This window comes from Bolinopsis microptera, chromosome 3, assembly GCF_026151205.1.
Source record: "Bolinopsis microptera isolate Bmic1 chromosome 3, MBARI_Bmic_1.0, whole genome shotgun sequence".
Classification (NCBI taxonomy): Eukaryota; Metazoa; Ctenophora; class Tentaculata; order Lobata; family Bolinopsidae; genus Bolinopsis; species Bolinopsis microptera.
In genome coordinates, this window is record NC_087074.1 from 2752225 (window position 1) to 2767758 (window position 15534).

General features: G+C 37.7%; 2 protein-coding genes across 3 annotated transcripts in view; both read right to left on the reverse strand.

Moving 5' to 3' along the window:
• The window catches only part of LOC134812994 (uncharacterized), a 146418-nt gene that overhangs the window by 29620 nt on the left and 101264 nt on the right, over window positions 1–15534 (reverse strand). The gene's annotated exons all lie outside the window — the stretch shown is intronic.
• LOC134812993 (ubiquitin carboxyl-terminal hydrolase CYLD-like) overlaps window positions 1–15534 on the reverse strand; it is a 40317-nt gene that overhangs the window by 15373 nt on the left and 9410 nt on the right. The window contains exons 2-8 of one of the 2 annotated variants that reach the window (XM_063820641.1): window positions 4671–4935; window positions 4393–4548; window positions 4055–4127; window positions 3821–3922; window positions 3491–3622; window positions 1454–1548; window positions 18–1312 (exon numbers count right to left, since the gene is read on the reverse strand). In XM_063820641.1, the coding sequence (XP_063676711.1) occupies window positions 18–1312; window positions 1454–1548; window positions 3491–3622; window positions 3821–3922; window positions 4055–4127; window positions 4393–4548; window positions 4671–4865 (2048 nt within the window). In that variant the 5' untranslated portion in view covers window positions 4866–4935. Of the gene's footprint in view, window positions 1–17; window positions 1313–1453; window positions 1549–3490; window positions 3623–3820; window positions 3923–4054; window positions 4128–4392; window positions 4549–4670; window positions 4944–15534 lie in introns of those variants that run through there. The other variant, XM_063820642.1, reaches the window with a different exon arrangement.

The window sequence follows — 15534 nt, forward strand, 5'->3', positions numbered from 1 at the left end:
AAAGTAAGAGTTCGTACCTGAATGACAGAAGAGGTTTGATATTGAATATCTCGGTGAATAAGACGTTCAGCAACTCCTCGGGCTCCTTCTCTTCATCCTCCAACCCAACTAAAGTAGAACTCTTGCTCATCAAGTCCCGTAATATCCTCATATGATCCGCCCCCACAAACCCACACTCCCGCAAGGGATTAACAACTGATTCTCTCAGTATTTTCTGTATCGTCTGATTAATGTGACCGTCAACGGGGGTCGACAAGATGTAGTCCATCGTGTTGGTAAAAGCGAACATTCCATATAAAGTTGCGTCTAAATAGCACGAGTTTTTATTTCCCTGTATACCTCTACTCCGGCCAATGTACATTGGGGATATGTACTTAGGGGGGTCTACCTTTCCCTCAATAACAGGACTTTCTTTTGGTCCGAAGTAATTTGTTTTAATTTCCGGCTGTACTGGCATTTCTTCAAATCGCCTGTCTTTCGAACAGTCGTGAAGATAACAGAAGAGAGCACGGAAGGGCGGGCATGTGAAATACCTCACTCCCTCATACATTCCATTGTTGCCAGGTGGTGATATCTCCTCCTCCAGCTCCAATCCAGCACACAGATACTTCTTACCGGGCAGGTGCCCAATCCAACGTAACACACCGTAGTGAACTACATTGCTTTTACTGACTTGTATCATGCTGCCAACTTCTAACGTGTAGTCTATCTCTGGAGGTGGGTCCGGGGTCTCGGGAGCCAGCTTGGGGCTGTACGACCTGGCTTTAGTGGAGGCTAACTCTACTCTTTGAGAGTTATCTAACATTGAGTCCTCAACAACATTACTGCCACCAGCTAACGACAGTGTGTTTATACTGTGAACTAAATCAGCAGGTAGTTTATTGTTCGAGGGAGTGGGAGAGCGCATTCTGAAGGCAGACTCAAAGTCATGTTTGGGTGACTTGACGCGGGCAGGTTTAGGGGAGCGGGGTATGGGTTGCTCACGTGACTGGGTGTTACTGACGACAGGGTGGGAGTTAAAGGTATCGTTGTAATTGGGAGGTGGGCTGGAGAAGTCGTTGGAAACAGTTCCTGCTGTGACTTGTGGAGGAGCTCCGTAAGATGCTGATCTGTTGTGATTAGGTTGAGAAGCCGGGGTGGGACTCTGGACTCGGGGTGATTCGTAGTAGTGTTTGGGCATTGCCTCGGTTGTGTCACAGAATATACCAAACCGAGCTTCACATGTGAACATCTGCCGACCCTTGTACATTCCGTTGCTGTCTCCCACAGGGTTGTCTAGTTCTATACCTAATATCCACTGTTTTTTTGCGTCCTGAAAATAGAAAAATTATGTTTCATCTGGGGAGGTGTATGGATTTGACGCGTCATTCTCTTTTCTGAGAGTAAACTTTGGAGGGATCGAGTTATAATGGTAGAAATGGCCAGAGAGTTATAGTTGAATTATTGTTGAAACCTGAAAGACAGCTCTGACGACGCCGGGTTCTGCAGGTAACTTCTTCTTTAGTACTATCACCTGATCTCCCTCACAGAAGTTACACGTCACCTGATCTGAGAGGAAATTGTAGTGACAAATTACAGATCAATAATAAGCATATAAAAATATGTTATAAAAGTATGTTATAAAAGTATGTTATAATAGTGTGACATGTAATGATCTCTTGCCAAATAACCTCCCCGCTATCCAATGTTGTGCTGTTCAAAGACGTGGCTTCTAAATTCTAAATATATCTATTATGCAAACTTCAGGAGAGGCAGGTCTTTATACGTATGTGACACACAAAGTAAATACAATTCTAATGTTCACAGCAGTACAGTGTGTTCAATAAATGTGTCATGGAGGACACTTCAATGCTGATATATTGACTCGGACGGACGCATCCACGCAACCACCCACCCACCCACCCGCCCACCCACCCACCCACCCACCCACCCACCCACCCACTTCAGTATAGTAGTAGTGTAGCTGACAAATACAAGTGACAAGACGTGTAGATAGCTGATAAAACATTTTGATTTGACCATATGACTTTTCACTTTAGTGGCAGTAAATGTTTGTTGATTGATTGATTGATTGAGGAGCACTACCCGGAGGCATTACTCGGCACTAAAGCCTTAAAATATTTAATTACAATCAAATATAAATATACGCACACATGTATAAAATATGATATTGCTATAAGCGAATTTTTAAATAACATTTATCTCTTGACATAAATTTAGAACAGCAACTGTACCAAATTATTTAAATTTCTAAAAGTACGAAATTTGAATCGTTTCAGTCCTTGTCATTCGGCTCAAGTGCTTGTGCAATGTGCAGTAAGCAGATTCTTGTTGACTGTAGACTTGAATGAATTTAAGAATTTGTCTTGTAGGCAAGTCGTGATATAATTTATGTCCTTGTTAATAAAGTTGGCCGTTTTGGTTCGTTTAGTGGCAGTAGATGTTTGTTAATGTTAAGATAAGAACCGTGTGAGAAATTATAATTCTTTTGGCTCCTCTTCCTGAAGGAAAATGGGAAATAATGTCTTTTGAAAATATAATAACATGAGAGATGGTTATATGATGATAAAAGCTTTGAACATATCATAACATGAGAGATGGTTATATGATGTACAATGAACATATCATAACATGAAAGATGGTTATATGATGATAAAAGCTTTATGACGGACGTTCGAACAAGTTCGTTTCATGATCGATGGTAAAGAAAGTTAAGCTTCTGCGGTAAAAGCTTTTCTTAAGAAGAATAAGTCGAGATGTCATAATGCAGCCATTAGTAACGATCAAAAAGCGAACTCAGCAACGTGATGACTGACACATATTTTACTAATTAGTTTCTTAAGTTTTAGAAAAAAAGGCTCGGACGCAGGGACAAAAGGATTTCGCGGCGATTTTTGCCAAAAATCGCGATACCGCGAAATACCGCGAATTACATTTCGCGGTATATTAAACTATACATAAAATTTGTCGCGGAAAATGGGAAATTTCGCGATTTCGTACATGCCGCGAAATCCTTTTGTCCCTGCTCGGACGAGATAAGGTATCTCACCAGAGTACAGTGAGCAATTCAACACAGCATCCCGATAACCATTATCAAAGTCACCAAAAAACATTCCCAGCACAAGAAAGTGAGATGATTTCCAAGAAGTGCAGAAACGAAAACGAACAAAAATGCGACTGAAAACATGTACGATGTCTAGTCTATAAAGATGGTGTACATTGAGGCGTGCAAGCTGAGCCGAGCACGTTAATTCGGTTTAAAACTTAGCTCGTACAGTACATTCTTAACATTGAGTGCATCACTTGAACCTTCAAGCAGACGATCATATAATGCAGGCAGTTGCAGGAGTAAACAAAAACAGTCAACTTTAAATAACACAAACTCTATAGTATAGACTATAGAGTCTATACTTCACGTTGTTACTCGACTGACGTTATGCATGTGACCTTGACGGTTTTGTAAACTCTTATAGTATTCTTAAAAGCTTACTTGATTTCGGTTCAGATCTTCTGGCTCGAGCACTGGCAGGGAGAGTTTTAGATACTTTGGTCAGGGTTTTGTCTTTAATATCCCCCATGTTGCTCAACATGGATAGGGTTGAGTCTTGAAGGGAATCCGATCCTGTATCAAATGTTTATTGCAATTTGTGCAGTAAAGGTGTGGTGAAATAGTGATTAACGGTTGGTAAGTTATAATATTAAACATAACTGATTATGTGTGAAGACAGTGGAAATCAAACCCTTAAACTTAGTGCAACGTTATTAATTAATTAATTCATTAACAGTCTCATATAAAATAAAACTATGTAGCAGAACTTACCTTTGATAGATATCTCATCAATAGTAGCAAACACAACAGAGCTAACAGGACAGCGCTCCATGTAGAAGACTCCTTTGATAGATCCATCACTATCACCACAACCTAAAATTAAATATCATCAATAAAAACGTGACACACTCTATTAAAGGCTGTTATCTTACCCAACTAGCGTGTGAAAGACGAGAATTAGAAGAAAATCATCAGGAACAGAAATATTACAATGAAGTTAGCTACCTGCAGCTAGACCAACAAGTTTCAGGCCAAACCACACTCCTAGTCGATCCTTGATCTCACCTCTGTACTTCAGCTGCAGAGAAATTAGGGTTAGTCAATTTTTCCAATTAGAGGAAGATATATTTATAATTTAGTTGTAAGTATAATAATGGGCAGTTTCAATGTTAAATTATTTTACATGATCGGAAGGCAAATCTAGTCGATGTTAAACAATCACCCTTAACAAGTAGTTCTAGTTGTTAAATGTCATGTTCTTTTACTTAACCTTTCATTTAGGCATTGAGTGAAGACGAGAAGTTTAATAAATTAAAATCTAGATGTTAACAGTGAAGACAGACCTCTCCCACTACAGTCGTATTCTGTCTACCTCTGCTGATGTTCACAAGAGATCCCATTGGCAGTGTAAGTAGCATCTTGTCCAGTTTTGAGAACGCCTCATAGCGGCGTGAACAAGGGATTACCGGAAGCAAGAATTTAACTATGTCGTAGGGAACCTATAGATTAAAAAAAGCTGAATGAAACTATAAGGAATTAATGAGTTGCTGTAGCAATTAACAAAAAACAAATTTGAACTACAATTAAAAAGGTGTGAAAAACAGTAAAACAATCAACCCACCGTCTTTAAGTTTTTTTCGTGACAAGTATAGACTTGAGAAGAATCCATGAGCAGAGATATGGTACATTCTTCGCCATGACTACTGATTACAGTGACTATTTCTCCCTTAATAAGCTGACCAGTCCCATGACCAGTGGGGATGGGAATCGCCTTGCGCAGCAGGCATACTTGCTGCGCAGGGAGGCTAACTGTCATGGTCACTCTGCCATGCCATAGTGTCTCTTCAACAGGACTTTGGTTCCTTGTACTAGATCATTTCTTTTTCCTACATCCTGAAATATGTAAACATTTTAATCACTGCCACATGCAGTCATTGAAAACAACGTACAGTTTATTTTAAAAGTACCATAGTTCAATAAATGTGTAACCATCAAAGTGAGTTTAAATGAACATTCAGAAGAAAAATTTGGTTCATAGTAACTTGAAGATATTTTGCAAGGGACGAAAGAATAAACACCCACATGGAACTATTATTTTGAACTATAAACTGAAGTAGTGCCTGCAAACGAAACCAGTTCCTTGCTCTACAACATTACCCTGCGAAGTCTCGTTACACTCAGCCTACTCAGCAAGTCCACTCATAATGGAAGGACTTCTTGAGCAAATTACGGGTTTGAGGCCTGCTTTTTTACAATCAGTGTCAAAACGTACTTGTGAAAAAAACCGCCCCCTGCATAGCGAGGGTGGTCGTGTTGCCTCTGAGTACAAGCAACCCTCGGCCTCCAGTCGACTAATCTGATTTAACGGAAAATCCGTTAGTGAGGGTTAAACGAGGAGCAGCCTGCCACAAATCTAGAATCTCCTTAGGGTAAACTGTGAGCATACTTTACTATACTGTATTGATCTAGTAAATAAATTATGTCGAAATGATGCTTCATTCATTTACAACCTGCCTATGAGTCAGATGAAACCTGTGCGAAACAATTAACTACTCATAAGTTCAAGTCACCATACCCATTTATCAAAAAATAATTGGTTCTCTCAATTCTTCCTAGTCCTTCAAGCGAACCATTCCAAAATAACAATTTAGCTATTGAAAATGGTTCTAATCAATTTTGCTTTTTCAGAATGGCGGAAATTAGAATAAAACCATTTTATTAGGTTCCTACACGTCGATTTCGGTTTTAACGGTTGGAATTGAAGTTTAAACGGTTATACCTTAATTACAATCCTAACCCTTACCCTAGCCATAACCCAATCCTGTAACACTAACCCAAAACCAGTCAAATTTGCATTTAACTGACATGTCACGTGACCAACTAAACACAGTTTCGATTTTTTTCCTCCGGGGTTCGTGTTTTTTATTTCGTGGAAGTAATTCGGAATAAACGTCCAAAATACATCGAACAAAAAATAAATGCGTATGTATCTAGATACATTTTCGAAGATAAAGTAGGTTTTCGAACACTTTTATGAAAGCGCTCGATTTGATTTGACTAAAATGTTTAAGCGTGCGCGGCACACTTGCAACTTGAAAGATTTCGACGCGCCGCGCGAACTATCATCCTTATTTGTTAATTTACGATGTCAATTCATCGCAGCTCGGCGCGGCACAGTAGCGCATCTCGCCGATGTCGCTGCGTGAAGCCTCATTGAGTGTGCGGCGCGGCACAGTAACGCATCGCGCTACAACCTTATTTGCTAGTTACTTCGCAGATCGACGATTTAATTCGGACACTCATGGAAGGATTGACACGTCAATCTAACTTTGTAGGTTTATAACCTACCAGGACGCGCGCTGAGTCGGACTCGTAGACGGTCCTAATATTTGGAAAAATATTTTAAGAGTATCACCCTCACCCGTTAAATCTAATAAGTGGCACACTAGTACATTTGATTTCATGTTATAATTATTAGCGTATATATTGTAGCGCGATGCACTGCTGGGTCGCGTGCGCATCAAATAATGCTTCTCGCAACCACAAATGCAGATCGGCGAGATGCGAATCGGCAGATCGGCGAGATGCGAAGGATTGACATCGTGAATCAAGCGTATATATTATTATATGGAAGTGAATCAAATCAATTTATTTTTGCACACTGATTCTAAATCAACTCATTCCTTATTATATTTTTATTCCTTAATCCTTTCTTTAAAATTGTGAGCAAATTAATTCATAATTATTTTTTGTTAAACTCGCTTAGCGTGCACGACAGATGTATTATTTGACGGATGTTACTTGTAGTTGTCTAAGTTTCTTAGCTTAGCTTCGAAGTAGCGCGCCGCTTTCTTCTCGAAATGGCAAGTGCTACGAAGTAGCGCGCGCCGGGCCAAACCATTTCACATACCTTACTCGGGAATATTATAGCGGGTTAATTTATGACTGGGAAAATTAATGACCGGGAAAAATATGGCGGACTTTCCCAAAACCCGCCAAATTATCCCGGTCATGAATTTACCGATGGGGCGGTGGCCGACCTTTCAAGGTTTTTTTCAGAGGTCAACAAATTTTCAACCGGAATTACTGTTTTTGTTACTTGTTAAAGAAGTTATTTCAATTTACAGTTATTGATATTACTCAGAAATAGAAAAAAAACACGTCTATTTAAAGGAAGCAAGTCAAATCTTCATTAAAGCGTATCCTCATTCTCATTATCGCTTATGTCCCCTTGTTAGGGACGTGTGTAGTACCTCAGAACTAGAAGTTAAGTTGAACCCCAGTATGCTGCGTTATAGTAGTAGTAATTAGATTTGTAAATATGTGGATTAAAATGGTAAATAAACCATGTAAATTTGCAAATATTCACCGTAACATAAAGTGTCATAAAGATGAATTAGGTGAGAACTTATATGATTAAGATGAATTAAGTGATCATGTATATGATTAAGATCTGATTGGAGAGATTTGCAGAGCACTGCACTTGCAGCCATTGGTCAGAAAGGACATTTAGTGTTATTAGAATTATTTATAAAGAAATTATTGGATTAATAGAGTTATTGAATTCATCAATTAGTGGAACGATATTTTAACCAGTTTTAAAAACCGGTATTTGTATTAATAAACCTGTTTGTTTGTAATAACCTGTTTGCAATAACCTGTTTGTTTGCAACTCTCCTGGACAACGCGTGGACCGCCTCTTCCACTGGAGCTCCTCTTCCACAGAACACCTAGACTACAAAAGATGAACACACAAGATTCTCACGGCCGTCTGCCTTTAGCCTTTTCCCGAACGCCTCTCCAATGATTGGTTTTCCTTACACGGCCCGGGGTGTTAGTATGCTGCGCTCTCTCCCACGTCACTATTTTCATAAATAGATTTTCCTAACGTCATGCCAGATCATTGTAATTGGTTCCCGTCGCTTCTGTTGAAGCCTGATAGGCTAGGAAGTTTGTTCCTCGAGGTAATATTGTGGTGACCCTATCCTACCTTGTCCTAACCTTAGCAGCACCTACATTATTACCTCGACAAACCCCTCCCACGGATTGTGCCTCGTTCCCAGCCGTTAGAAACTTAGAAAGAATGTAGGAGAGAACGAGGGCAAATCACGTGATCCTAGAAGCTACCTGTCCATCGTCCAGAGAGAGAGTCAGCCAGCCCCGTTATAATACACACCAGTTCCCGTTGATCACCCAGCTACCCAACTGATTTAGGGTAACGGACTTTACCATGAGATTGAACACTTATTTTATGTACGATTGGATTGGTCTTGCATTATTTTACAATCCTTAATCACTTGTTTTAATTGGTTATCTTCCAGATATAAATTCATCTAAAAGTTCGAAGTTAAAACTCTAGACATAATTTTCCCTAAAAGTTCGAAGTCCATAATTATAACATAAATTCCTGTCATAAATCTACCATTGTACACTGAGAGTTTGGGTTTGAACTATGCCCTGAGTGAGTCTCAAACCGGGAGGTATTCCATAATATCGGAACCTGAATATCCATACTCTAGTTAAAAGGAGCCCATTATACGTAGTTAAATTAATACCATCACAATTTAATGAAATATAATAAATAAATAATCTCTAGAAGTCATGGAAAATTGGAGCAGTAAATAGGCCGTTAAGTAAGTTGTCGTGCTGAACCCGAGTACGCCTCTTAACACCCCTCTATTATCATTATTGATATCCCCTGCTGCTGACAATGATTGACGATGTCAACCCATCGAGATTGTTGCTCTGCGAAGCAATAATGCTAGTTCGCGCGGCGCGTCGAATGTCGAAGCGGCGAAGTCCTCCAACTGCTGACCGTCAAATTCGAAGTCGTATTGTTGTCTTAACAAGACTTTCATTTTGTCTGCTAGTGGGGCTACTGCTCTGAAGGTCAGCCGGAGCTTGATTTCCTGTCCACCGCTTGGTATTGGGGAACGTCTTGGCTTTGCATCTTCAACTGCTCCAGTAATCAATCCACCGTGGACCATGAAATAGTGGCACAGTTTACTCACTTCTAGCGTGATGTGGCCACAATTTACTTTAACGGGGAAAAGTCCCTCTTTCTTTAGTCTACACACTGCACACGAGAGCGATCTTTAGCGACTCAGCTGATGTCTCTCACTCAACTGTTACACGCTCTCCAGGTTCCGCCTTTGTCTTAACGGGTGATACTCGTAAAATATCTGTTCCATATATACCGTCGACGAGTCCAACTCGGCGCGCGTCCTGGTAGGTTGTAAACCTACAACCTTTGTCCAGTCAGTAGCTTTGTAAACAATAAACATGACAATCATTTACAATTGTAATATATTAAGAAGAACTACGGCCCGAATTATTCGTAAGCCGTGAATAAAAGGGAAAAGCGAACGACCGATTTCATTCTCGGTATCATTTTGCATTTGCGGACGGTCATTCAAATTAATATTTCCGTTTGTTTGGGAAAGTTAGAAAGCACGAGCGAGCAGCGGTCCACTCTACCCATGATTGATGATTATGGGTTTTGGTCAAATTTCTACAACCAAACTGTGATTTTTATAACGAAATTATGGTAGCAACAGCCAATAAAGTTACAGCCCTCCATCCACTGCTTCAAAAGTCTTCTCTAGCACATATAATATGAGACTTCAGGTAAAATACGATGATCACCACCCCCTTGGAACCCCATAATCTGACTCGGCGGATTTTTATTATGACTGTTAAAATTTTTGACCGGGAAAAATATGGCGGAATTTTCCAAAACCCACCACTTTATCCCAGTTATAATATTCCCGAGTAAGGTAAATAATGTGTATTGTGTGGTTTAAAGTTATCTACATAAAATCAAACTAAAAGAAATGCCCTTCAAAACTTATTTCACATAATTGATAGTGCATTATATTACCATTAATATTATACGTAACCATTTTGGCCAAACACTTTCAGTTCTTCGAGCCGTATAATATTATTATTGGAGGACTTCGCCGCTTCGCCACGCCGCGCGAACTATCATTCTCAATTCTTGCTTCGCATCGATGATCATCGTCAATCAAGCCGTATTACTATCACATAGTCATGCAACATCTTCGATCTTCGAATTCCAATTACAAATCTTGATCGGAAAATGAAACTGTCAATTTTGACTTCGATGATTTAGCAAACAATCTTTTTCCGTGGCCAATGGTTTAAGTTCATTACATACGTCTCAGAATATAACTTCATCGCGGTCATGTTAAATCCTTTGATTTTGAAGCCCTTCGGTGCATACCACACACAAAAACTCATCAGATTATGTTTAAGAAATAAGGACAAAATAAGCTGCAATGATGAACAAATCGTAACTCATATTTCGTTATTAGCATATTTACTAACTTGTCTATCGTTTAAAAATATCATGACAGTTTTTAAAACTCCCTGTATTGTTTTTATCGTATATCTAACGCAGAAGTTTCTAAAGTGTTTTCTTCTAAGCAAGCTATATCCTTAGTATTAGGCACAGCACACTAACCATTACTAAAAAGCTACTTGACAACAAAAGCATATTATGTATTACGATGTGGTTAAAAAAAATAGTTTTTTTTTACCATCAAAACAATGATGAATTCGGTTCCTCAAGGGTCAAGCTAGCCAGTACCTGCGTCTGTATAAAGATATATTAAACTGTTTTCAGACAGTAATAAATTTGTACTTAGCTGATACACTAATCTCTTCATATCAGACCGTCTAGAGTACAACATACAAAATAGCCCACTTAGTGCTTAAACATGTCTCGATTTATATGAAATGTAATTCTACTCATATCAACATTCAAATGCTGCTAACATCCCATTTAAAACTCCTCGAATATATGACACTTGTGCACGACTAACCATTTGCATCCCTGCTAATGAATCTAGATCAATATCATCAATGTAAGTATCACTAAACAAGGATACCATGATTTTAGTGGTTGTATAGATAGTAGCTAAACTGGTCTATCAACATCCACACATCCAAAAAACTGAGTCCATTACGGGCAATCTGTAGGAATCGCACTCATACCTGCGAACATATTAAAAATATATAATGCTCTATTTGAATCACATCTAAGTTATGGTTAATTTTTGGGGATTACCTCTAAGAACGGTCAAATGAAAGTCTTTTTATCACACAAAGACACTGTATAAGAATCCTTTTTGGTGATCCTCGACTCAAAATCTGAGATAAAACAATTAACAATGTGCAAGAATAACCATATGGCATGCAAAATACAAGGCCATAAACATTTGATAAGGAGCATACGAAACCCATTTAATAGGTTTAAAAATTCTTATCGGCTCAAAACTGTACTAATATCACTGTATTGTAGAATCTCTAAATTATCAGTACCACTCCCATACTCCTTTATGAGGCCTATCTACATTACAACCGTGCAACGAGTTAACAGTATTCTTTCGAAATTAATCATAATACCTTTTGTTAAAATGCAACCAAGCTTTGTACACTGATCAGTAAAAAATTTAACTTCAAGCAATTGTCTGGGAAACTTCCTATTAACTTGATATTATTTGAAACGAATGCTCTAGAACAATCACAGGCTGCCTGACTTAAATAACTGGTCTCCAAACAGATTTTAAGTTACAGAAAATTTAATCTAATTGCACAGCGGCACATAAACATAATTTTAACCTAGTGCTATCATTATGTACTACAGACTGAAAATATCTCAGATCTTTTTGTGCGTATTAACAACTTTTAGTTGTAATTCTTTAATAATAGATAACCTAATTATAACTTTTTAATCAAGTGAATTAACATTCGATATTTGGATATTTTATTTATTTGATATTTACTGATAGTGATATTAAGATTGATTAGATTATATTTTATTATTGAATGAAGCTAACTCCAACATATATATTACCTACTTATATAAACATAGACTTGAGTATAAACGACCAATTTTGCATATTGTCTTTCCAACCAGAATTCAGGAGCAGGGTGGTGCTAAACTTTTATGGTCTCACTCTCAATCCAGTATCACCCCTGGATCATGCGACTATTTTTGGTATAAAGTATACATATACCCTTCTGTCACTCTCTTGCTACACCTATCTCCCAAGATATATGTCTAAATTTGCACAAGTTATAATAGATAAAATTTTTTGTCTCTTTAACTGAACTAAATAAAATTTGTTTCCTTGAAATGTTGTTTTCTTTTGACGAGTCCTACTTCACGCGTTTGTAACATTATTGATTGAATAAACCGTAATGTGCTTCAGCACCGCGCTAATGCAAACACGCGATAGGATCGGTTCAAGCAAATATTGCGCAATAACTGATGACGGTGCTATCCGATCTTCGCGGCTCAGAGTGCCCAGTATGCACGTGCGCTCAATAAGTACTGATTATATTTAACGCGCCCGGCCGAGTGCTTTAAATTTAGTTATATGAAACGCTTAAATGCACGCACTCTCCTCTAAACCAGAGTCCTCTCGCTGCAGTATTGCGCGCCGCCGAAGGCGGCAAAGAGGTATACAAGTATTTTCCTAATTTGAACAAGCGCGTCACTCAGTATGCTAGACACAGGGCTATTGAACAGCTGCACTAGTACACTGTACACTGCAAAATAATCTTTTTTTCCGTCGAACGGCAAAGTCCTCCAACATCCTTAAAAAACGATCACTTGCCGTATTTTTACAATATACACTATTTAACTGGTTTGTTCTCAGATCATTGTCAAGGGGCAAAAGTGATCTTTCCAGATGTGGTAGTCCGACTAGTGTTCTTTGATACATGTTTTCGTATCCCCTTCGCCGCGAAAAGTGCTGCAACGTATGTCAAGTGTTTCTGTAGATCATAAAATGTAATTAAAGATTCTGAAACCATCATGGTAAAAAAACTAATATGAGATTTAAAGTTTATATTGATAATATTAACTGGAGTTTAGTTGCTTCTAATGATGTTCACCTTATTGATGATTACAGGATAACTTTCGCTGGTTCGGGATTATCCGACGAATTCGTCTATAAAAACAACGAGACCTGTGAAGCTGCCATGGACACATCCTCATTGAAGCGCAGAAAAAGTACAAAGATAAAGCATGACGGCAATGTGATTATTGCACTTCTAGTGTTATCTTGTCATGCAGCGTAGTAAACACTCAATTATGAGAAAAAATTTGATGAAGTAAAGCAAAGATAAATATGAAAAAGATAACTTCCATGTAAAGATCTATTTGTAAATCATTGTATTCTTATTTGAAATTAAGAAAAGTTAAAAGCTTCGGTACCAGTTGAATAAGAAACGGTACAAGGACACCGATGCAGTGGAGTCTGCAGAGGTACTTGCAAGTGCCTTTAGTTCTGTGTTTGTTTAATGACCACTCGCCATTACCTAAATTAGAGTAAAAAACTAAAAGTTTAGATTAATTACAGATTTTATCTCAAATAGAAATTTGAGAGTGTGTTAAAGGAAACTTCAAGTGGATAGATTGTAAGTCAGGATTCCCCAAGCAAGTCTGACTTACTATTTGTGTTATTTAAATGATTAACAAAACATTAAAAGTTAAGTAAAATATTCTGATGACTAAGCTTTAGCTATGCCTCCGAGCATAAAAACTATCTAATGATCAGAACGAACTAGAGATGTGGGAGAGGTAAATGGTTTTAAAGTTTAAACCTCTTATGTGTTCATAAACATTTAAGGAACGATAACCAAAGATCAATTATTCTCTTAATGGAGTTACATCAGAATCGGTACAGAATAAACTTCATTTTTAACCCAAACTCTACTGCTTTGAAGAACAATTAAGGCTTCAATATAAACAACAGAATGATATGTTGAGTGTTAAAATCTGATTATCAGAAAAATCTGATATATCCATTTACAAACTTTAATAAACCTCCCGATTTAGAGTATGTTTCAATTGTGGTCCTGTTGCGGCTCATGAAAGTTGGGGATCCTCTTGGAGCTGGAGACGTCCAAGGCTTACCCGTCTGAGACGAGGTGGTACTCTTCCATACATCGTCGCCTGGAATCCCTCAAATTAACAACGCTGGCAAGCGGCGAATACGGGACCCATTGATTCTTTTTAAAATGATATGATTGCCAATTAAGGGTCCGTTTTGTTTTCATATACATACTGTTGAAATGTGTAGTCAAACAGTAATCATAAAATACAGTAATATGAAAAATCCACAGTTCTTTTCTGCGAGAGGGTGAACCTTATGGAACAAACTCCCTCGATGTCCAAATTGACTGTGTATGTTTTAATATAATTAAAACTTCAAAAAGAGACTATTTTAAACGGATCGTAAATGATATCATTTTTGGTATGGTTTCGACGAAGTAATAGAAAGATGAGTATTTAAATAGCAACTAATAAAGAGAACAACAATGAATATCTTGTGTTGAAAACCCTCATGTTCCAAGAAAACGCTTATTAACTTTATAGTAGTGAAAGTAATGGTTAAATTAGATTCATTTTATCTGGTTTTTAGCAATAGATTTAAGATATTTTAAACTTAAGTAGATTAATTTGATGATGTGTATGAGTTTGTTTCATTATATATTTTGATTTGAATATTTGATTTGATTTGATTTGAAATTACAAAAGTGTAAGTAGTTGCAGATTCCATTGAGTTACATTAGAGTTTCATCAGTGTTCATAAACGAACACTTATCGAATGAAGATGATATGAAATGATATTGGCTGAAGCCGCCCATTAAGCATCAGCACTTGTCGATCTGGCAACTTTTGAATGAAGAAACTTTTGTTTACTTATTATTTATGCAACTGAACCCAAATCGTGGCCTCAGTCGTATTGATAGCATATAAGTTGCCAACAATCATGATCCCCATATTATATATTTACCAATTAGGTTTATAACAGAAATAGGATGATGATTGTACACTCTAGACTTGTTATCACGTTTTTCTTAGATCATACAGCCCTGGATTTGAGTGAGGGACTATTCGAACCCTTATAACTTTATTCTCTGACCCCAACTCCATAAGCAATATTGACTGAAGCACATGCTAAACCCAAATTCTAAACGAAAAATTACATCCAATTTCTAACGGTCCACATCAATTTATCGGAAACAAGCGAATTCGCCGATAACCTTGCCTGGGATACTTTTAACCCTGGGTGATTTTTAATCCATCTAAGCTGGTTTTTAAAAATAATCCTGGTGAGGCCTTTCTAAAAATAGTTTCGAAGTTTTGAGTGTAGATCTGTTTATTAGCAAGTTTGTACAGACCATCGCAATATCTTCGTGATGTAGATGAAGACCCCTAATTAATCTTCTAAAACTGTTGGTTTTCTCAAAATAATTTGCTTTCTATTTTTAGAATGACAATTGATATAAATCTGGTTTTCCAATAGGATAATATACAATGAAGTAATTCAAGTTTTCAATTGGCAAGCAAAATACAGAGGTAACGGAATTTGTCCACTGCTAACATATTGTTATAAGTGAAAAATCAAAAGCAAATATATACACATCTACTCCATTGCTTCATAGGG